The sequence below is a fragment of the Symphodus melops genome (genome assembly GCF_947650265.1).
Source record: "Symphodus melops genome assembly, chromosome: 10".
Lineage (NCBI taxonomy): Eukaryota > Metazoa > Chordata > Actinopteri > Labriformes > Labridae > Symphodus > Symphodus melops.
Window position 1 is genome coordinate 6,737,180 of NC_136700.1, and position 24,375 is coordinate 6,761,554.

Genomic DNA, 24,375 nt, shown 5'->3' on the forward strand with positions numbered 1-24,375 from the left:
TTATGTTGATACCTCTACATAAATCATTATCACCAGCTGTAATGACAAACATCTCAGGTTTGCAACATTACAAACTGTCACACTTTCCTCTGTCCGGTGGTCCTCACGTCTGTCCCTGTGTCCCATTATCCCTCTTCCAGTCAGTGTTTTGGCCAAACACCACAATAAGATAAATCACCGGTCTGTTTGTCACTGGAATGAGAAAAACAAGCCTGAAGCTGCCAGAGCATCTGTTCTTCCTTCTTAAGCTTACAAACATAAACAGATATGCATGCAAACAAACACAAGTCTGAGAGCTGTCAGCGCAATGAACTGAATCCTCAAACAGGTTAGTCTTAAATATACACTCAACAAAAATATAAACGCAACACTTTTGTTTTTGCTCCCATTTGTCATGAGATGGACTCAAAGATCTAAAATTCATTCCAGATACACAATATTACCATTTCTCTCAAACATTGTTCATAAATCTGTCTAAATGTGTGATAGTGAGCACTTTTGCTTTGCTGAGACAATCCATCCCACCTCACAGGTGTGCCACATCAAGATGCTCATCAGACACCATGATTAGTGCATAGGTGTACCTTAGACTGTCCACAATAAAAGGCCACCCTGAAATGTGCAGTTTTTGCTTTATTGAGGGTCTGGGGACTCAGAACCAGTCAGTATCTGGTGTGACCACCATTTGCCTCATGCAGTGCAACACATCTTCTTCGCATAGAGTTTATCAGATTGTCAATTGTGGCCTGTGGAATGTTGGTCCACTCCTCTTCAATGGCTGTGCGAAGTTGCTGGATATTAGTGGGAACTGGTACGCGCTGTCGTATACGCCGGTCAAGCACATCCCAAACATGCTCAATGGGTGACATGTCCGGTGAGTATGCTGGCCATGCAAGAACTGGGACATTTTCAGCTTCCAAGAATTGTGTACAGATCCTTGCAACATGGGGCCGTGCATTATCTTGCTGAAACATGAGGTGATGTTCATGGATGTATGGCACAACAATGGGCCTCAGGATCTCATCACGGTATCTCTGTGCATTCAAAATGCCATCAATAAAATGCACCTGTGTTCTTCGTCCATAACAGATGCCTGCCCATACCATAACCCCACCACCACCATGGGCCACTCGATCCACAACATTGACATCAGCAAAGCGCTCACCCACACGACGCCACACACGCTGTCTGCCATCTGCCCTGAACAATGTAAACCGAGATTCATCCGTGAAGAGAACACCTCTCCAACGTGCCAGACGCCATCGAATGTGAGCATTTGCCCACTCAAGTCTGTTACGGCGACGATCTGGAGTCAGGTTAAGACCCCGATGAGGACGACGAGCATGCAGTTGAGCTTCCCTGAGACGGTTTCTGACAGTTTGTGCAGAAATTCTTTGGTTATGCAAACCAATTGTTTCAGCAGCTGTCTGAGTAGCTGGTCTCAGACGATCTTGGAGGTGAACCTGCTGGATGTGGAGGTCCTGGGCTGGTGTGGTTACACGTGGTCTGCGGTTGTGAGGCCGGTTGGATGTACTGCCATATTCTCTGAAACGCCTTTGGAGACGGCTTATGGTGGAGAAATGAACATTCAATGCCCGAGCAACAGATCTGGTTGACATTCCTGCTGTCAGCATGCCAATTGCACGCTCCCTCAATGCTTGCGCCATCTGTGGCATTTTGCTGTGAGACAAAACTGCACATTTCAGAGTGGCCTTTTATTGTGGGCAGTATAAGGTACACCTATGCACTAATCATGGTGTCTGATGAGCATCTTGATGTGGCACACCTGTGAGGTGGGATGGATTGTCTCAGCAAAGCAAAAGTGCTCACTATCACACATTTAGACAGATTTATGAACAATGTTTGAGAGAAATGGTAATATTGTGTATCTGGAATGAATTTTAGATCTTTGAGTCCATCTCATGACAAATGGGAGCAAAAACAAAAGTGTTGCGTTTATATTTTTGTTGAGTATATATGCTGATGAGCAGGGAAGCTCAGATCTGAGGGATGGGAGAGGGAGGTAAGAATTAAATCATGGAGGGGCAGTGAAAAGGTCAGACACATCAGACTAACCAGAAGGAGCAAACTTTGACAAGAGTAAGAAAGGAAAGACGCAGAAAATAAAACAGTCTGAGATGATAAAGCTGGTATTTCAAAAAAGCTGCGTCATGGTCGCCATATATCAGAATATGTATATAGCCTAGGACACATCAATAAATCCATACATGAAAAGTTTGCAGGGAACATAAATCCATTACAGATGAAATAATACAAAGGGTTAACATGTACAGACCACCCACTTCCAATGTTTTTACCCAAGAATTAAACACGTTTTGATCTCTGTCATATTTCCACATATTTCACATGATGTAAAAACAGCTTCACTCACCTGAGAAAGATTCTCTCATACTTTGCTTTCAAACTATTCTTTACCCTCTGTGACCTGAAAACTTAACTTTAATTCATGATGTCAGATACAACTAGTAAATATTCTCCAGTCTGAAATAAAGTTGCACAGATTAGAGTTCACTTTTTATGATCAGGAAAAACTGACTGAAAAGTTTTTAGTCACACACTGGGAATAGTTTCTGTCAAAAGAATCAGAGAAATTCTAAGAAACATCCAGCTGTGAAATAGAGTAATATGCTTAGTGTATTAGCTACCACAGTTGAGCTGGCTGTCCAGTAAAGAGGTAGTTATTGTCTGGGAAAAGGCTATTGCAACAACATTTTTTGTAACAGAGCCCAGGAGCCAGTAATAAGAAATGGACAGTAACTTTAATGGAAGGGATCCATTGCTCTCTCTTTCCCTCTATTGCCCTCTCAGTTGTAAGGTGGGAATGTGACCGGTTGGAGGCGGAGGACGAGGACTCAGTGCCAGGACTGCCACTTCCTACATGGAGGTTCTCAGGGAAGCAGGAGGGCTGGGAACAGGAAGCTCCCCAAAACACATCACAGACAGACGGAAATGAATATTTAAAGAAATGAAGTGTGTGAATGCCTCTGTGTGTGTGTGTGTGTGTGTGTGTGTGTGTGTGTGTGTGTGTGTGTGTGTGTGTGTGTGTGTGTGTGTGTGTGTGCGAGAAACAGAGAAAGAGAGAGAGAGGACAGGAAGAGAAGTAGGTCGAAAAAAAGGACTTGTGCAGTGGAGAATTATGTGGGAGGGAGCCAAAACTAGTTATGGCTGAAAAGAAAGAGAGACACAAAGGAAAGACAGAAAAACAGATGGAGGAATTAAAAGCATGGGTCTTAGCACAGGTGGGACGGACGGATGAGCGGCTGGGTGGATAATGGAAAATCTCTTTGTCCTTCGTTGTTCTAATGATGTGGCAGTGGATATGTGGTGGTCTTCTTCTGGTCAGTCCCCACACACAGGTGCTTAGTACCAGATCAAATCTTACCCTGATTTTATATATCCCCAGGTCCACCCTGTGTTTTTATAATGTTTAAAAAGGGAAATGGTTTTTATTGGGAAACCAGTGACATGTGGTATGGACATATGGTATCCATCACAGCTGGCTACGGACCTGCGGCGGATAAAAGACGCGTAGGAAGATGCAAAAGATGAGGAAGGGCAGAGAATTCTACACTGCTCTAAAATTCAATATCCCGAAATAGTAAGCAAGGGGAGGACCAGACTTCAATCTATTTAAATAACATATCAAGGTGAGGACTGCATAGTGGGAATGTTCAAATGAAAATGTTTCCTTTGTACCACACATCGATTTGAGGATATATAAGGTTTATGTGACATTTTGATTTATGCCTTCAGCTTATCTTGATAAAAAATTACGTCATCCGACAGTGAACTGGGTTATTTTTCTGGCCCATAAATCAATTATATGATGATAACAACAATAACTGTGTGTAATGTTCATTTAAACTAGTAAAATATTAGCAATCAGTTTTACCTCAGGTGTTGAAAAAACAAAGGTTGTTGTTTGTCTGAAGGCTTACAGCCCGCTTCAGCTTCACCTTCACCTCTATGCCTTTTTCTGGATTGATTAAACAATACTGTAGGAGGCCTTGTCCCGGCAGCAGAAGCCAGGCTCAACAAGGCAATCTGGCACTAGTACCGCCCGACATCTTTGACACAAAGCTACCACCATCTGACTGTGTCGTCCCTCAACCACCGCCAGAAACCCAGCCACCACAATCAGACTGTTCATCAAAGATATTTTCTTATCGTTTCCTGCTCAGCAAGAAAGCTTTGGCAAACAGAAAGAACACTTAACATTTGATGTACTGTGGTTTTTCATCACCTGATTTTTCCCACACAACCACTCTCTAGTCCTATTTTTTTTTCACACAAGCTTCTAAGACAAAAAACAAACATGCTTGTTATACCCTTACATTTGTTTTTCTGCCAAAATGTCCAAAAAAAAAGCTAAAACTGAAATGATATTGAACATAAAATACCGCATAATTGACTCAGAGCATAACGTGAGACCTTGTCTTGGAGTTGTTTCTTGTTTATTTAATAGGAGAGAGCCCTGGCTGATGCAGAAGAACTTATGGAAAAATAATCACAGCTTCACAGGATTTTTTTTTTTTTTTCCAGAGGCGTCACACTTCAAGCACCTAAGGATACGGAGACCTCAGCACACTGGGCTGCACTCTAGCTGTCTAGAGGTTTCATCATCAAAGTAAATCGACTCACAGATCGACTCACCCTCCAATGCAGACGCCTCCCATTAATAGTGTTTTTATTACTTTAGATTGCAAGAGGGGCAAGGTGCATTTGCCACCTTTTCTCTGCTGACAAGCACCATATGAGGCTAATGATGCTGTCCTCTGGAAATTTATGAAAGAGAGAGAAGATTGGTCTGTAAAGAATGGGCTATTATTGTTTGAAAGAGATGAACAGTATCAAAGAAAAATGTCTGGAGAGCTTTTCTAATTTTGAGTTGGGTCATGCACGCCCTTTGAAAACGGCTCGTAATTCAAAAGAGAACACTCTTTCCACGTAAAAGCTTTACTCCTGTTGTGCAGCTGGTCTGCATGTCTGAAAGAAGTCATTGACCCATGAGTTTGATTCATGTAGAAGATGAATCGCTTTCTGTAAAACAGACAATCTCCTGTAGTCTCCATAAAGTTGAGGAAAGGGGAAAAACTAGCGGTCAAAGTAACAGCGCTATCCACCTTAAGGCCACATGGCCACAAATGTATTACTGCTCAGAGAAAAGAGAAAGAGACCTCAGTGTCAGCTCAAGACGCTCTTCATCGCAAACCTGCCCATGTCTCTGATGCAAAGAACTAGCTGTCAATTAATTTTGGAAAAGACATCACACAATTTGCTGTGATTTTGCCAACACACATGAAAGAAGTTTTCATATAGCTTTGATGTCTGGTTTTGCCTTCAACCTGTGAGTTTCATCGTGTTCTTGGATCAATTCGTTGCTTCCTCCGCTCCCCTTTCATCACTCGGCAGCAGACTACAAGCTTCAGTGTTAGTAGCTACTGTTGCTAATAAATACAGAGGGCCTTCAATCTTTATCCAGATGAAGACTCCCAGGAGAACAACACAAAAAAAACAACAAATGGCTTGTTTCAATGATGACAACTTGCATGATGAAAAACTACAGCTTACAGGGATCCAGTCTCCACTGAGTGCAAATAAATTGTGTTAGGAAACCAGCTCAATTCGTGCACTGGCTTTATGCTTATACTTTCTTGAAAGCCCATCCGCAGAGATGTGCACTGGGAGTCGCTTTGTGACAGCTCGTGAGTCCCATCCTGTCCTCCTCATGTCGGGGAGGATGTTGAGAGGTTGAACAGAATCACATCCAATCTGGCCAAGGACGACCTGCTGGGAAGGTCCCCGCTCAATTTGTCTTCCCGCTGCTCTGCAATTGGCCCTTTGCCATATTTTAAAGTGAATACAAACAGTCAAAATGTCTCTGTCCCCCCTCCATCCTATTGGAGAACGCAAAAGCAACAAAGGACGAATATGGTAAACTTTGACTTATCATTGCATATAAGAAAAAAGAAACTGATATAATATGTTTAAAACAGGTGGCTGACATTGCTTTCAGAGTGATGGTAAGATATTTACTGACAGCTCAGCAAAGGGAGATCGTCTTGAAGGTCCTCTTTGTCCATTCTACATAATTAATACACCCCACTGGGAGTTTAACCTGCATGTGCAAAAGCGAGGCTAGATCTATCCGGTTTATTTATGTCTGCTTATGTTTTCCATAAGAACCAAATCTTTGATTGCTTTTCATACACCTATCTTCATTGACTAACATTACACCTTTTTTTTCCCCAGTCTTAAAAGCTGTTCTGTGTCACCTTTTAACTGAATCATATGCATATGGAGATGGCACTGCATTGATATTGAGACCCATTGAGTTAAAAGCAATATCACTTCTGGAAAAGGTTTCATGCATTTTGATTAACTAGAATATGTGATGAATTTAAAATGAACATGTTGCAAAGATCAAGAAGATATGGCTGAACATTTCAGTGAAAGCATGTGAGAGGACGTCAATTCAGAGGTTGATAAAGAACTTTGATCCTTAAGTGCTACACCCTCAGAATCAGATATTACCACTAAAAGTTAGAAAACACAGACCCCTAAAAACAATTGTATGAAACGTTTGTCTCTTTATGAGCCTCAGTGTGTTCTACTGTAACAGAAGGATGTTTGTACACGAAGGTAAAGGAGATGAGTCATCAATACCCCACCCCAAAAGCAGTTAGTAAGCACAGCAGGCACTGAGGGAGACAGACACAGTTAAGCAACTCATCTTCAACTGAAGGACCATGACACCATTAGGTGTTATTTAAAAAGTGCTCCAGCATTAAGAGTAAGTGGTTGTGTAAAATACAAAATAAGGCCAAATTGCGTCAAGTAGTGTTAAATTTGAAGTATGTGCTGCCATCTGCTGGAGGTGTTGATCAGCACATTTAAAAGATGGAATCTATGGAAATATTTCATTTTTTATAGTAATTTACACAATTGCTTAAATGATATGTATTAAATGCAGCATAGATGTTTTAATAGGGGAAAAGCCAGTAAAAAATATGCAGTATAAAGTAGTATTCAATGTAAAACACTTAAAAGTATATACCTAATGTTCTTAGCTACATAAAACACATGCAAATTATCCATGCCAATGTGCAACTATTATTGAAATTTCCCTGAAGCAATTACAATTTCTGACCAGTAATCTTTGATTGACTAAGAGGTTCGACTGTCTAAATTTCATTGACCACTCATTTTAATTTGTAATCTCTCTTCACCATTCTATTTTGATTAGGTGTCCTGTCACTGCTCACAGTGAAATGAACCTTATAGGACAAAAGTGTGTGATCTTTGGCTAATTGGAACTGTGTAGGTGGTCACGATAACCTACCAGGTGTGAGCAATCAACAAAGGACTGCCTGAATGATATAAAAGCAGAGCTCTGTGTTTCAGTGAGGAGCTGTGGTCCTGTCTTGAAAGAAGTTCAGAATACTGGTGAGTTTGTTTACAGTGAAGTTTGATGTGATTCACCTCAATGGGTGCAGAGTTGTTCAACTGAAGGTGAAAAATGCCTTTTAACTTTAGGTTGGGGTGGAAACTGTTGTTACTTTCAGGCCTTTTCTTAACTAGCCTCTATGTAATCTGTAATTAATTGTTTCTCTTTACTTAGGTCAAAGATGTCTGGACGTGGGAAGAAAGCTGCACCCAAACAAAAAACCTCAGTGTCCCGGTCTTCCAGGGCAGGGGTCAGTTTCCCTGTAGGCCGCATTCACAGACTACTGAAAAAAGGCCACTATTCAGAGAGGGTTGGCAGTGGTGCTTCAGTTTACCTGGCTGCTGTCCTGGAGTATCTCTGTGCTGAAATCCTGGAACTGGCAGGAAACGCCTGCCGTGACAATAAGAAGCAACGTATTGCCCCCCGGCACATCTTGCTGGCGGTGAAAAATGATGAAGAGCTTAATAGACTGCTGGCAGGGGTCACAATCTCAGAGGGTGGTGTCATCCCAAACATCCAGGCAACCCTTCTGCCCAAAAAGAGCAAGGCACCCAAGGATGACGTCACAGCTAAGGATGTCCAGTCTCAAGAGTTTTAAATGATTTATGTGTTCTGTGAATGTATCTTAATAAAAAATGTTCTTAAAGCATGCTTGTCTTAGTTATTTAGCATGGTATGTGTCCTTACTTCAAGGGACCCATGTGTTTCAATGGCAGCGGAACTCTTAGCATAAGTGATTCATTGTACTCTTCTTTAAAACGCCATTACCCTCTGAACATTTTTCTTCAGTCTCACTTTGTAAAACTAATTGGAAGACTCGTACCAAACTGTTTCTGCAGAAGAATTGGAGAAACACACATCACTTCTGCAGGTGTTTGAGTTGGCTGCAATGCAAACCATGGCCTACCTTAAATCAATTTATTAAACGGTTACATTTCAGTGAGCCAAAGTGTCATTTTTGCATTGCAGCAACTGTAAGTGTCAACATGTATAAATAGTACAGCACAATTGGTCCAATCTTCACTGTAAAATCATTGTCAACGTAAATGAGACAAATTATCTAGGGGTTAGAGCCGTGACCAAAGAAACAAGATGACATAGCCTAGGGTTTAAAAAATAGAAACCTGGTTGTTTAGCTGAATGGAGAGCCTTAATGGCAAAGTCTATATTTTTGATTGCTGAGAGCATGTCACCTACTCAATTTAAACGTGCGTCAAACTTCCCCGTTGTTCACCCCCAAATAATTTTATAATTTCAATTGAGTTGAAGGATCAACACCAAACTTTGCTACACACAGTGTAAACTGTTTAATCTACGGATGCTGTAAAGTATTGTCTTAACTCGCTTCTTCTTTTGCAACCCTCTGTAACACTGCGCGTGCTGAACGTACCCCTGCAGGTACCCGACGTGCTGACGTCAGACGTGTGAACAACAAACAGTTGTCGGACTTCAAGCTAGCGAATGGTAAGGCTAGACAAAAACAGGTTGAGCGCACATCTCCCGGATAGGGATCTACATCGGAGACCTGAGTGGCTGCTATATCTTTATAATCTCATATTAATCCATCGTGTCAATAGCGGCAGGTGTGTTAGCTCCGGGACGGTTCATTGGCGCTAACAGGAGCCGCTCATTACTCGAGTGTGACGCCTGTGTGTGTGTCTGTGTGTGTTGTTTTTTTTTTTATCGCTGGTCGAGGTTTGTGATGCCAGGGTGAGAAAGGAGCAACAGCCGGAAAATATTTTTGCTCGACGCAGAAGAATGGACTTTGTTTGGGAGAGACGGACTGACATTACAGTCCCTTATTACACGGGCCTCCTGGACGTCATCGTCGAGCAACAACTTTAGCGAGCTAGCTAACGTTCGCTCGGTCAAAAATACATGCAGCTGAATTAGCTTGGCGTCGGGGCTGTAGCGTAATGGAGGCACCCTGAGTGACTTGTTCGTTTCAATTTGACTGTACCGCTGCTTTTAAACACTGTTAGCAATGTGCTGACTGTCTGTGAGTCAGCTGTCGGTTCACATTTGAAGCATAGGACACGGTTAGTAAAAATAATAAGTGGTGTCTGCCTGTCTTGACTAATGTTGAAAAGTTCCCTGCTTTAAAAAATGTTATTGAAGCAACAACTTTGTTTGCATGAATATCACACATTCCTTGTATTGAAGGTGTGTTTAATCTCACTTTAACAAGAATACTTTTATTTTGGGGTGAGTTGACTCGCCCTCCTCTTCATTTAAACAGTTTGTGATTGCACTTAGATATAATTTAGTCTGTAAGGACACAGTTAGGTGCCCTTCTACATAAATTGATCCTAGACAGAGATCTAAGACGGACTTATCCATGTCAGTTTGGTTCCTAGTTACTGTTTAACTCAATATCAAGGCTGTCTGGCACAGTGAAGTCTGAGTTTGGCTGGAAATGAAAACATGAATATCGAAGAGCAGTGTCTAGATTTGTGCAATGTCAAGACAAAGAGCAATGTGGATGATGATCACAACACTACCAACAACACAGAAGGGGTCACTCCCCGAATATCTGAACTGATGACGGACAGCAACATAGAAATACAAAATATTGTTCCCACAGATGCCTCTGAAACGTACCTGATGCCTCAGCTCACGGACAACCTTCAGGCAGCCGAGGAGGATAACCACCAGGCTCAAGATGCTCTGGAAATAGACGAGGTTAATGGGAATACAAAGGGAAGTGACAAAGACACCCCTGCAGTAGTGAATCCCACTGACTTAATCCTTTCTAATGACGAGCAGCACAGGGACAATGTTGAAGTCGAGCCCATACAAGAAGAAAAGGATGACAGTCTGGCTGGGTTTGTTGTCGAGGAAGGGGATGATGATGGTGGTGACATGGACATAGGTGTGGATCTTAGTCTCGACGAGAGTGGGGTGCTGGAGGCTGAATTGACAAACACGTCACTCTCAGACAATACTTCAGACTCAGAGTCCAAGTCTCAGGATGTCCCAGCTGAGAGCCTGTCAGAAGGGAACCAGACTGGCAGCACAGAAGCTGCCCCAACAGACCAGGCTGGACTGTACCCTACAGTGAAGGAGGGAGATGACAAACACAAACCAAGTGGCAAAAGGGTGACATTTCCTTCAGATGAGGATATAGTGTCTGGTGCAGTGGAGCCCAAGGACCCCTGGAGACATGGTAATGTATTTGTCTCTGCATGTCTTTATGTGTGAATTACTTTCCATTGATTGCTCTCGTCTATTGTACTAGTATGAGCATGTCATTTTAATACTGTTTGTCAAGATTTCCTCTCAAAGGACCTTTTGCAGCATCTATATGAAGTGCCAAATCTAAAGAGCTTTCGTTCTTGTTGAAAGGCTACATGCCGTGTCATAGCCTACAGCGTACAGTTCATGTGTCGTCAGTAAAAACGTGATTGTGGGAAGGATATTGACAGTGATGCCTGAGAGGTGTGTCTCTGAGAGGAATGTTCTTTTGTGTCCTTATTCAAAGCTCGTCATCCTATGTACAGTAACACCACCGCCAGTTACGTCCTCAGGCAGCACCTTCGCCCCTGCACCTTTTTCAAACAGAAGTTCTTCTCTTGGTTTGAATAGTGAAATAAGTCAAAGAAAACCTTGTTTTTCCACCCTAAACAGCTAAATATCTCGGTATAGTCCCAGGCTGGTGCTGTTTGCCATTTTGTGATCCCACCACTCCTTGAGGTGTGCCGCTGGGTTCCTGTTTGTTCAGTGAAAAACCCGACTAAAGGAAGCTCATGCAGGATGGTGCTCAGCCTTTACTGTGTTTATACAAGGAACCAGATCTTACGTCCAAATGAGATCTTTCACATTCATATGCTTTAATGAATGTCTTTTGTTTTACATCGAATCAAGGTTTTTTTTTCTGATTTCCTGGTTTGATTCCTATTAGATCTGTTATTTGATTTTATTACATTTTTGTGTCTGTTTATTATTCCTCCTTTTAACACTTAGGCAGAGTTTTTCAGCTGTCGTGGTGGCTTGTTTTTCTTTTCTTTTTTTGAGAAGCTAGCTACGCTCCTTTTTAGAAAGTGCTGGAGGTGTTTGCTCACAGTACTGTGACAGCAGTTGACAAAGTTACACAGTAAACTTCTATCTGACAATATGTGATATTTCATTGTTGTTTTGACTGTACAGCTGGCCCCGTGGTTTCAGTGTCCATGTGACTTTTGCAGTTCTAAGGTTAAGCCAGTGAATGTGTTTTTTTTTTTTTCTTTCCTAATGATATAACCTTTAAAACTACAAATGTAGGCCAGGCCAAGGCAAGGGTCAGTGATGGGGGAGGGGGCATAAAAAGAAGTAGCTACAAGCTTGATATGCATGAACAGTGCTGTCTCATAATCTCCTTTATTACATGTGTGTGATCGGTCAGTCGGACACTTGGAGAGATCCCATCCTCATCCGTCCATTCATGTTGAGTGTAATCGTAACTGACTCGGCATCATATTACTTCTGTAGCATTCATGCCCTTCACTTCCCTTGACCAAACCCTGTTGAATTGTCAGATGTTTCTGTATCTGTCCATGCCAGGCGACTACTCTGATAGTAACATGCACATTAAATATCTTTACCCTAACTCCACGGGGGCAAAGTCAAGCAGTAAAGGCCGGTGAGCCAAGATCTCAAGGACCTTATGAAACACCTGGCACAGGAAACAGTCAAGCATCTAGATGACTGTATTGTTGGCTCAGATTCTTCACCCCAACACATTTATCTTGTAGTTTATTTATGTTCCAAAGGTCCAACTGATTGTGTCAAGGAGGGGACGGTGGTAGGACTTCATCACATGAGATGTGATGTTTTGTTTTACTGGTTGGGAACATGTCAGTCATTGGGTTTTGTGTGAAAGCTTGCTTGTAGAGCTCTGAATTTTCAACCCATGAAACCGTTTTTTGTTTTTTTTAAAGTAAAGTAAACTGCTCTGAAGAGAAAAACTAATGTCAGTTTAATATGGCCCCAAAGACAAACTCCAAAAAAAACCTCCAAACTCCAATGTGGCTGCATCTTTGTCCCCTTGAAATGACGTGCATGCCATTCAACAGTTCACACAGACGCATAGTTGGCAGAGCTGCTGGGTGTAAACTGGGGTTGGTATCTTGACAGACGATATTACTTTATTGATCCCAAGAGGGGAAATTCTGGGAAAATCGTGCACACGGACGTTCAGAGTTGAATATAAAATGCAACAGGAACTGGTTGAAGTTCTTGAAGACAGTTTGCCTCCCACCTCAAAGGCTTCTTTTGGTCATTTTCTTCAGCTCACGATTAGAGAAGCCTTTTCAGACGAGAGTCAAAAGGGCTTTGAAAAAAATCCACTCAGTCCGGTTTCATTTTAAATAAAACTTTGCATTGCCATGACCTGACTCAGAACTTAAACAGAGTATTACCATAACAACAGGATTTTAAACCCTTGAGGTAAGCAGATGAAGACCCTTTTTTTAAATTCCTTTTCAAACTCATCTTCAGGGTTATGTGTTTTTGCAGGGCTGATTGTTTCTTTACAGCACATACAACCTCGATTTATAATAAGTTGGGAAAATGTGTAGTCTTTGAGTAATTTAAGGACTCCTGTCCTATTTCTCTTTTTTTTCTGATCCTTTACGCTTTATGTTAACATCAACATCCATTCTTTGCTCTGCTGACATCTCTGTTGAGGACAGGCTCAGAGTTCATCTGAGTATGTATATCTGTATCTATATCTGTTATCTGCGTTTAAATCCAGGAAATGAAATGTATCTCAATCTCATCTCTGAGGCTCTTCGTGCTTCATTTGCTGCTCTGTGCCACAATAGATTCAGGATCCAGCCGGAGCCTTTATGTGATGAGCCAGTGTCAGGTTCTCTAGGTCCCTGTGTTATGTCATCTGTCACAAACACGACAGCCTGAGCTCACAGAGCCACAAGCTTCATCCACTCACAGCTGGAGTTTTAGCTGGTTAAGAGAAAGGGCCATATTTTTCTTTTGCAGATTGAAGTGTGATTTCAGCGAGCATATGATGTGTGGGCTTTACATCCAAACATAAAAGAGTTGAATTGCTTCTGCGAGCTTTAGTTTTGAAGTATTATGAGGCTATAGTAAAAGTTTAATATCACTAAAATATTCTAAGGTTGTAGTAACTAATGCCTATCTTGTTTTGTTCTGACTTAGAGCATACCATCTCATGAACTTGCTCACCTCTCTGTACTTCCCAACATGTTGCGTTGCTTCCCCTGCTCCCTTCGCTCCTCCTCCCAGACCGGCCAGTTCAGTGAAGCTCTGGCCAAAATCAGGGAAGCACTGTGTCATGGAAGCATGTGCAAAGCTCTATCAGACGTTTTAGCTATTCATACACTCTTAAACGGAGACAAACAGTTTATGTTCAGTCACGTTTGCTTGTTTGTGTTTTTAGAGAAACACTGGAGAGATAATTAGCAACTCTTGAAAGATCATTTGTTACATCTGGTGTCGTTTTTATTCCAACGTTTTGTAGTTGAGTAGTAAATTCCTTCACTTTAATGACTGTTTGTCCTGCAAGCCACCCGACTCTTTGGCCGACGTGCCGTTCTGTCTCTTGTTCAGACCCAAGGCCCATTTGGCACCAGGATGTTCGAGGCTCTCTGACCCATGAAATGTTATGTGTTGTGGCTGGGGACCAAGTTACATACTGATAAGCAAAGCTTCCAGTTCACAGAGTGGAAAACCTTGACTTCAGTTCAGCTTTTGGAAGCGTTCTGGACTAACTAGACACTTGAACTTGTTTTTAAACGACGTTAGATCTGAACCACCCTCGTCACATTTGATAAACTGAACAATAATGTTGACTCTATTTCTGCAATGTGCCTGTCTCGTACATTTTAGATGTGCAAATGTTCTTCTATTGGAACAGACATGAGTGCAAATATTTGAGAGTTCATTGAGCCAAGTTAAGTCTAAAGTCAGCTGGTAATGCCAGCTGTCATACAAATGTCACCTCTTTATTAACACGAGGAGACGTAAAGTGAGTTTGTACTTCTACTGAGGAGAATAAATTACAAGTCAAAAGATATTTAATGAAGTAAATGTTTGTCATTCTGTTGTTATTCTAGTGGACATGGACATTTGCTGAAAAAAACAACGGCATGATGACATTGTTTCCAAAACAAGAAGTTTGCACGTGTGTTTAGATTTATTATCTTACCAACAATACACGCTAACAATACGTCTGTGATTCAGTAATATCTGTATCACAGACGTAATATAATATCTGCTGAGTGCACAGCCCTCTAGTTTTAACTCTCATTCGTTGTGCAATTCAGCCGGTCTACATGAACCTTTGTTTCAGTCGTTGAGAAAGAAAGTCCGTCTGTGTATGTTTTGTGATAAACCCTCCAAACGTACCACGCTAAGCTGGTTAGGGAGGAATCGACTTACTTACCCATCACTCCCGATGCTTTTGAAAGTTACACATTTCAATATGACATTTCTCACAGTAGTTGCTTTGTCTGCAGTAATGTGTCAACAAACCAAGCATACTGCAGCTCTGTGTATGTGAGCCCTGAGGGCCAGTACAGGACTAGTAGTGTGTTGTTGGATGTAAGTTTCCGAGGAAGCCTGGGGGTTTGCAGGTGTTGTAATTGAGTCAGATCTGGCCTCAGTCTCACCACACTGCGGTCTGTTAATTATTGATCTGGACTTGGAATAGATGACAGGGGTTTTACTCATATGCAGTGATTACACTCCTGCAAAGCAGTGCGAGTTCTTAAGCCACATCATTAAATTCATCAAATTTACTTTGTTTGCTTTTGACCCACTGCCCTGGGCATGTCTGTGCGGGGATGGATTGAGTTCAATTATGTAAAGGGGGTGGTGAAATCCTTTGATCATCTATTCTTAAGCAGAAAGCTTGTGCCTGAAATATGCCCATTCTGTCTTCCTTCTTTGCATTTACCCGCCGCCGCTGCTGCTGCTGCTGCTGCTGCTGCTGCTGCTGCTGCTGCTGCTGCTGCTGTCTTGTCATGCAGACTGGTAGGGGTAAACAGCAGCAGTGACACAGTCCCCTGCCTTTTTGCCCCACCTCTGACCAGCCAGGCAGCCAGCTGTCATGTGTGAATGACGCTGCTGTCACCATCCACAGCACGGCTGTGTGAAATGGCAGGGAGTGAGACTGGGAGAGGGGGCTATTTTGAACACTGGCACTTGAATGTTAAGTAGGAGATGGCAACACTTCTGTGCTCCACCTCAAACATACTCAAATCTGTCTCTGGAAGTGTGCCCAAAAGGCTTTGCATGTTATTGCATACGTTGGTGTCATCGTGTGAATGCTGTTGTTTTCACTTAGACAAAATGCTGTTAGCTTGTAAAAAGTGTTTACTCCGATGTTGTCAGTCTGTTCTCAAAGCATGCTGAAATGCTCCTTCTGGTTTGGTTGAATTAAATTATGTTGAACTGACAGCTGTCATCTTCTGTCCTCCTCATTTCTATCAATGAGGGACGAAGGAAAAAAGGGAGGCCTCTCTTTGTGATATGATTCAGTACAATGGTACCACAGAAAACCTCCTCAAAAGGGACTTTACAGTTGAATCCAATTTTGATCAGATTCATCGTCATCTTGAGACAACATGCAACATCTCTGGGTGTGTACAGACTTGCACAAGTTAAAGACGGCATAATATAGCAGACAGAACTTAGACTTGGTTATATTTGTGTTTACTGTGCTTTGTTTCAAGTCAAAAAAATTTAAGAAACCTTTTTTTTTTTTTTCAACCACTGGCTGAAAGGAATTTCACCTTGAAGTGTTACCTGTTGCGTCAACGCTGCATCCTCAGTTGTTGCTTTTTATTGAAGACTCCGAAACCTGATGAATGATGTCTAAATGATCATTTTAAGGTGATCCTGAAGACCTCATGCTTCCTGCTGTCACCTACTTTATCTTTCCCTTTCTGTCACAAAGCAAATCCTTCTAAAGAACTGGTCGTCACTTCTTATGGATTAGTATGGCCTGCTAGGATACTGTTACATCACTTCACATTGTTCTGGGCTTAAACCAGATGTGACGACAAAAACTATTTTGTAGTAGTTTTACAGTCTTCAACATATGTAAAGCTCTCCACACACGGAGTAAGCTTTATCCTTGTCAGTGAGTGAAACCCGACTGTGTCGATCCGTTAGGGCGGAGGTTTTTTCAGACCTTATTTCAGGTCGTACATTTTCAGTGGAATCTTTGTTTGATGCCGAGTCTGTCAGTTGTCTGCCTGACGATGCAATAAAGTGCCCCATCTTCCTCTGTACACGTGCAAAAACTTGCTTCGCCCATTTCCCCCTCCTTGTTGGTGTGGGGGAGGGTGAAGTGCCTGCACAGTCTGTTTTCACTCTGTTTCAACAGGCCGAAGAATCAGAGTAAGAGATTAAGGTGTGAAAGATGACGAGGCCAAAGCAGATAAGTTTCCAGATATCTGTGGAAACCAATATCTTCCAAGTCCTTTACAACCATCACAGATGTATTTATTTCTAAACCATTCAAACGAAGGCCCATGCTACATGTGTGCTACCTGCTAAGTTGTTTTTTTTTGGTTTTTTTAATTTTTTATGATGGTATATTTTGTTAGGCAATGAACCACTTGTGGTTTGACCTTCAAAGATGACCTCTTTGAAGTCGTTCAGTTCATTTGGATTTGCCTTAGATCTGACTTTACGCTGATTATTTCTTTACAGAAACGACTCAGCTATATATGATTTGCAGGGACGTTGCTTTTTTGATGATGCCCGGGTGGGTTGGGGTACAAAAACACTATGAAGCCTTTTGTAGGGACGCTAACATTTGAAACAGCTATTCATCCACAGTCCAGTCATCTGTCACAGTAAGAGTAGCTCAAACTGAGGCAGCTACTGGAGCCCACACTTACTGTCGGCCCTCTGTGGGTCGATGTGTTCTGACCTTTTGTGGGTGGCTCAGGAGGCTTTGACTGCATCAGTGGTATGATGTGCAGCTGCAGAGAGGAGAGAACGTCTTGTGTTTTGTAGCTGCTGCAGTTAGTAACAAACAATGCATTATGTACGAGGAGTTGTCACAATTACACAGAAGGAAGTTTATATGCAGTATGAACTCACAAATGTGGCACAGCGTTACATTGGCAATGACTTATTATAATGAGTTCACAGCTGAATACTTCTGTTCTGCTTTACACAAAATACAGAAATGAGGAGGCAATCTGTGTCCATCAGAAAGTCTGGCATGAAAACGTCATTTGGCCGAAAAACATTTAACTCAGTTTTGCAGGAAGTTTTTCTTGTTGAATTTAAAAGCAGGTTTTTTTTTTAAATATTAGCCACTAAATCTGTTTTGCCCTTAACATGATCAATTCTGGGTAAGGCAAGTTCATAATTATGCTTACCAAACATAACAAGAGAAAGTTGTGCACAGAATGAAAAAGAGAAAAACGGGGATCGTCGGTGGCGCAGCGGCAAGGCGCGCGATCCCATGTAGTGAGGCTATAGTCCTCGTGCGGGCGGCCCGAGTTCGCGTCCGGCCTGTGGCCCATTTCCCGCATGTCTCTCCCCACTCTCTCTCCCCCTTTCCGACTCTATCCACTTTCCTCCCTCTACAATAAAGGCATAAAAAGGCCCAAAATAAATCTTTAAAAAAAAAAAAAAAAAAGAGAAAAATGTATTTTTTTAGTTTTTTATTAATCGGTTTACCGGTAGTTAACAGGGACGCATAAAAGGAGGTTTCTAGCTGTGGCTAATTTGCCTCCCTTGTCCTTGACTAGGCTACAATTTTTAAGAAGCTCGTTCAAGCTTTTGACTAAAGTCACAAGAAGAAGAAGGATGCAGTCAACCTGATCTGATGTCAGACAGGTTTGAGGGATGTGTGTTTTTTCTTTTTTTCTTCCTACCTTTACAAACAATGACCTGCCCAGCAAAACCCTTTCCAAAGCCTAGTTCATACCAGGGCTGGGTCTCTCTCGCACCTTGAAATCTCCACTCACATCAAGTTAAAAGGAATGATAGAACACGTGTGAGAAAGATGTGTGAGAAAAAAAGTGTTCAGGTAAAGTCTTCACAAAGTTGACCCGACTGGATCGTTCACATCCAATTAGTTACATAAATCAGATTCCCAATGCAGATTTTCTTTAACACACGAGGAATTGAACTTCAGTAGACTGTGCTCTCAAATATAGACATTAAATATTAACAATTAACTAAGAACTCTAAACAAGTAATTAGAGACTTATGTATAAGAATAGAAAGCTAACAGTGCAGTGGTGAGTAGTGCAAAAGGACGATGAAGTGAACCTGAGGTCGTTTATCTTTGCAGTATTTACCATCTGAAACGTGATCTACAGAAGTTACACTGTCGTGTCTTTGTATTGATTCTAAACTCAGGTCATTTGAGGTCTACTGCTCTGATCACTGCCTGCTATTGTTGGACTCAAATGCATGTTAATCATTTTGCGCTGACAAGCTTGACCTCACCTGCTGCTTTTATAACTCAAGTTCATTTAAGGTGTGGAAGGACCGAGCAGGTTGGCGGCTCTAACTGAAAAATCTTTGTTTTCTTGAAGGAGCTTTTGGCATAATGTCAGTTCAGCGCTGTCATCTCAACGTGTCTGCACTTGTCGTAGCTCTGCCAGTTGTTCAGCTAATAGATTTATAATTAATGGCAGGTAAAGCTCCCTGGTTGCCTTCATTTTTTTTCCCTCGCCCCAAGATACCAATCCAACTGGCTGTGAACTGTGGACAAGATGCCACAGAGCAACAATATGCTCGATCTTAATCCAACCTGGTTTAATGATGACCTACAGTAAATCAAGCCTCTGTCTTTACACTTGTGTTATAATCACAATCCAGTCGACAGTTTCAGGCACATCCTTCAACATACAAGATCAAACCAGTTTGAATTCGGTCTCTCTTGTCGGGCATCGGTTTCCATTTTCCTGCTCTAGATCATCCTTATTACCTTCAGTAAGGTCAAAAACTCTGTGTCAAAAAATTCTCTGTTTCGTTTTATGTTGCCATGAAATTGATTGCTAAGTCAATCCATCCGGACATTTCTTGTTTTGTTTTGGGGTTGGGTTTTTTTGAGTAAGGAGCAGGCAAAACAAGATGTATTCTTCTCCCTGCTCCTTTCTGAACATGGATTGGATTGTGAATAGTTTTTATTCTGTGAGCATTGTGTGTCGTAATGTGCGGAACAAATAAAAAAGAAAAAATGAAGAAGAAGCTCAACTTTGATTTGTATTCACTTGTTAGCACATAAACAGCCATTTTATGGCAAAAATAACTGCAGCTCACAAAATGTTCGCTCAATTAAAAGCTACATCTGCCGCAGCCAGATAGTGGTCGAGCACTCATCATTATTCCGAACCATGAAGCCCACAGTGCTAAATTTACCTCTGTTGATCTGAGTCAGCAAGCTCGAAACTGTTACTGCAGAATCCTGCTTTTATTATGATTTTGCTCACAGGCCCGGCAATGCTAGCCGAGAGAGAGATAAAGTGTGTGTTGTCGCACGAGAAGACACAAGGCTCGCTGTTTGTCTTTGTCAAAGTCGAGATGCACTCCTTTTTTCCGTGTGGTTTTCGTCTCCTCTTCGCTCCTCCACACCTGAAATCTCAATCCAGAGCAATAAGCGGCCCTTCCCTTGCTCTCTGCCTTCAGTCCAACATGAAGAGCAGGTTTTTGACTGTCAAAGGAAAGGTCAGAGCACAAATAAGAAAAGCGTTTGACAGCTCACTTTGGATTTTTAACATGAGCATGACATGAGCATGGGCTGACTGACTTCTCACCGTGTGTGGGGGTGAGACCACCTAGTCTGGATGGCAGTGATTTATTCAGAAATCAAGGTATTGCCTCTCAGAGGATGAGGTGTGTTTATTGATCCTTTGCACTCTGGCTTTATACAAACCTTTTTCTGCACTTCATTACCTCTCCACTTCCCCTACCTTGGTTTTCCAACATGTCTTTTGAGCGGTTGTTTCCACTCCCCCTCTCCCCCTTTTTGCTGTAGCTCCTCATAGCCACTCCCTCCATGCATGTACAAGCAGTACTTGGGGCGGGTGTAATAAAACAAAGACAGAGCAAGCAAAAACACAGACAACAGCTTCAACTCAGCTCCAAAGAATTTAACGTTTTCTCTCTCCGTTACTGGTTTTTGTCTTTCTTTCTTTTATATACACTATGTGCCTTTTAACCTCAGCTTCTTCACTTGTATCAGTTGATTTTGTGCCCAGGAGCGAAATATTGCCTTTCATTCATGAGAACCATGTGCTTTTATTATTCAGTCTGTGTCTGTGTCGCTCTCGGCTCTCCTTCTCTGATTAATGTCCGACAGTATGTGTGAGAATATTGTGTACTTAGCATGGGACCCTGAACCCCACCTTTCCCTCAGGAAGTGTTTACACACACTTGCTCCACAGCAGCTCTGTACAATAACACTTTTTCAAGGACACAGTGTTCACTGGCAGCACACACTGTACTGTCACACGCTCATGTGCTGAAGACATTTATGTCGAATCCACACAATACATCCAGAGACTTTATCAGGAAAGAAAGCAAAAAGCGTTTATTGGGTGACATTGATTTCTGCTGCTACGGATGCTTATGACAGTCATCATGATCATGACTGTCTTTTTGTGATCTTTAATGTTAATTAACTCTAAAAAGAGCAAAATAAAATAGTTTACCTTAAAGCTTTTTTTTAACACGTGTTGTAGCCCTCGCTGTGCTTTCTCATAACACACTTCAAGCCTGCTTTTGAGTCCGCTTACATTTCTGTCCTTTTGATTTTTAACTAAGACGTGTAACGCTTTACCACGGAGTTAAAGCATTAACTTTTCAGGCTGCAGGCAAAATGCTAAAATTTTATGCACATCCATACACTCATTTTCACACATAAACAGGCTTTTCTAAGGCGGGCCATACAATGTCATTGGTGTGAAGAGCCATTCTAATCTAATATGAGCCCTTTGATGCCTGGTGTCCTTCAAATCCAGCTGGTATCATTTGTTTGATTAAAAAGATGAGAAGGCAATACAAGACCAAACAGGGACTGTTCTATTTTTACCAATTGTGTTGTGTCCAAAGCTCTTGAAGTGAAATCAAAAAGGGCACATTGGTGGGACAGGCATGAAGCTCCTGTACAGCGTGCAGCTACAAAGAGCTTGCTTCCCAGTAGTGAAACCACTGGCCTGGTCATGTGGTCAACAAAGTTGTTTGAAGAGTTAAACCAAAAGAGGGTTTCCATGCTTATTGCTGCACCAGGGATTCTTACTGGAAGACAGCAGGGAGGAGACACTTACTGGGGAAAAAGTCCAAAAAAGAAAAGACGTTTGAAACGATCACATCAAGAAATGACCGAGCCTCATTTGTGATACTATCACGTATAATGGTCTTGTGTCTTCTGCTGTTTTGATTTTTCAATATCTATACTGGAATAACATAACAATGTCAACACCTACACCTGAGTATTGACTGATATCAAGTAACCCTTCAATAGTAGTGGGAAGTCTACCTCCAGCACAATACTGTTGTTGTTGTTTGTTATCATTGTGTCTTAACCAGAGGTTACTATTCAGTCTGATATGGTTTTTAGGACAAATCTAAATATCTATTCACATTTAATTGATAGCTTAAAGTGAAGAAATTTATTTTCTGTGCCTGATCACAATTTATTAACAGCCGTGTGAACGTGCATCCTTTTTATGTATCGTAAGAAAACTGTGAGTCTTTAGTTTAAGTTGAAGTAAGAATATGTATCTTAGCAGTAGTTGTCTTCTTTTCTTTTTTTCTAGCTTTACTATTTGTTTGTGTACATGTACCAGGGCCTGCTGTTGGACTCCAACAGTTTTCTGAAGGACTGCTTGATCTGGGCTTCAAAACAAGTAAACGATGTCTTCTCATTGTTTTCTTGTTGCCCTGGCTAACTCTTTCATATAGCCTCCCACATGCACACACACCAGTACTTCAGACTTACCACAATAATGTCTCTTGTATTATTTTGAACCATGGTCTGACATTTGATTATTGCATTGAGGTTGAGCAGAGCACGGTTGGACAGACATGTATGCTCTTTGTTCTGTGAGCATCTTATTTATTCTGACCTGTTTGTTAACAAACACAGAGACGTACAGTTTAACCGCCTTCATCTCCACACGGTTGTTGCTGCTGCTGCACTCTTGTCTCGCATGCTCGACGTTGTCACTAATAACAGATGATCATAACTCTGCTTAGTCCAGTCTGCTCTTAGCCTTTTCTCTTATTGCCCATGTTTGCAAGGACAGACACGTCTCACCTTGGTAAGAGAAAGAATGTTGGCTGCAGCACAAAATCCCATTCACACACCGAGCACCTCAATGTATTAGTAAAGTGAAAGCACATGTGGAGGTTATAATATTTTTGGTTTCATTTGCTTCATAATTTTTCTGTCCTTCATTCAAGTGCCTCACACTTCATCTCCCAGCAGTCTCTTAGCCAGAACAGTGGGTTCAAATGTTGCCCAGTCATGTGACTGGAGTTAGACCCTGCAACAGTCTGGAGTGGCAGCAGACTGACCCACACACTCACCGAGAACAATACCTCCTTTTTTTGCTGATTTAAGTAATGGAGCCCTTTGACAGGGTTCTAGTTTCTGATCCTCTCTGTCAAGAGAGTGCTCCTCAAGGCAGACACAAACAGGTGACCTAACCGAGACTCTGACCCAGTGCTTAACTTCATCATGTTGATACTTTTGGATTTTGCAGGAGAACCTTTTTATATTTATTTTTGCAGGGTTAGGGTTAGCATCTGAATCGTGAATATCCAGTTGAACTCATTTCAGATGCTTTGTTTGTCTGTTTTGAAAAAGGTGACTGTCAGAAAATAACAATAGCAAATGCAGCAACCGTGATGCATTTGTACTTCAGCTTTGCTATTAAAAAAAAAAAAAAAGAGGCTTTGTAAATCATTTTACAAACCTATAGGTTATCGGAAACCACCAACCAACCGCTAAATGTGTTTTCAAATGATTATAATCTGTCATTTTAACGATCGAAACTATCAAAAAGCAGGAAAGCTTTTAAAAACACTCAAATCTACAGACATATTGCTAACCATATATTGTGTGTCTGTGTGTTTGTGTACTCATTTACTCTACAAAAAGTGACAGATGTGTTCACGTATTAAAAGCAATGCTAATCTTTATTTTTATTTTTGTGTGTTGCAGCTCAGAATGTGACGGTGGAGGAGATCCTCTCTTCCTACAAGCAGGCCTGTCAGACACTCAACTGTAAGCCCATACCCAAAGTGCTCAAACAAATACAGGTGAGGTTCAAGTAAAACACAGAAACACAGCTGAACACACAAATCAGCGTAAACACAGTCACTCCTTTGTCGCAGACCTAATTCTGACAAAGTACACTTAGATATCTGTTCATTGGATTCAAATAGTTTAGATCACATGCACTCATTTAGGGTAGAAAAGTGTTCCTGTTCATGTAACACAATTCAAAATCACACACAAAAATTGCCCCACTGTTGGGGGCCCACTTCAGCGCTAATCAGACTGTCGTTTCAAGGCACATTGTTGTTGCCTGTGACTGACGTGTCGTCTTCAATATGAATGTCTCGGAGGCGTAATGGAGGGAAGAAGTGGTCTGCCCTCTGTCTCGTCTTCCCAAACAGTAACAGGTATCAGCATTACACTATCGGCGGAGCCAACGGGGGAGACGAGTGCTGTGTGTGTGCGCGCATGTCTGACTGTGTGTATGTGGAGCTCCTGCTGTGCCGTGCTCTCTTGGTTGCTACATCACCGTAAAACAATCTGAATTCAAAGTACGAAGAATTAATGGCAGCTTATTTACAGGTCTGTTGCTGAAACACAATCTGAAAAGGTCTAAAGACTCTCAGTAAAGACTAAACTTTAAAACGCTCGTGAACTTTGGAAAATTGTTGCTACACAGTATTAG

At 41.7% G+C, this 24,375-nt stretch overlaps 2 protein-coding genes across 3 annotated transcripts in view; both read left to right on the forward strand.

The window, feature by feature from the left end:
* Positions 1 to 7,649: 7,649 nt before the first annotated feature.
* h2af1al (H2A histone family member 1a like) lies at positions 7,650 to 8,066 on the forward strand (the record flags this gene model as incomplete). The annotated part of the gene is made up of 1 exon (XM_079353182.1): positions 7,650 to 8,066. The coding sequence occupies one exon, from the start codon at positions 7,650 to 7,652 to the stop codon at positions 8,064 to 8,066; it is 417 nt and encodes a 138-aa protein (XP_079209308.1).
* A 778-nt stretch (positions 8,067 to 8,844) lies between these two features.
* Positions 8,845 to 24,375, forward strand: part of ppp1r37 (protein phosphatase 1, regulatory subunit 37) — a 33,819-nt gene continuing 18,288 nt past the window's right edge. Inside the window, exons 1-3 of one of the 2 annotated variants that reach the window (XM_079353583.1) lie at positions 8,845 to 8,932; positions 10,053 to 10,634; positions 23,634 to 23,731. In XM_079353583.1, coding sequence (XP_079209709.1) covers positions 10,073 to 10,634; positions 23,634 to 23,731 — 660 coding nt within the window. In that variant the 5' untranslated portion in view covers positions 8,845 to 8,932; positions 10,053 to 10,072. Of the gene's footprint in view, positions 10,635 to 23,633; positions 23,732 to 24,375 lie in introns of both variants that reach the window. The other variant, XM_079353582.1, reaches the window with a different exon arrangement.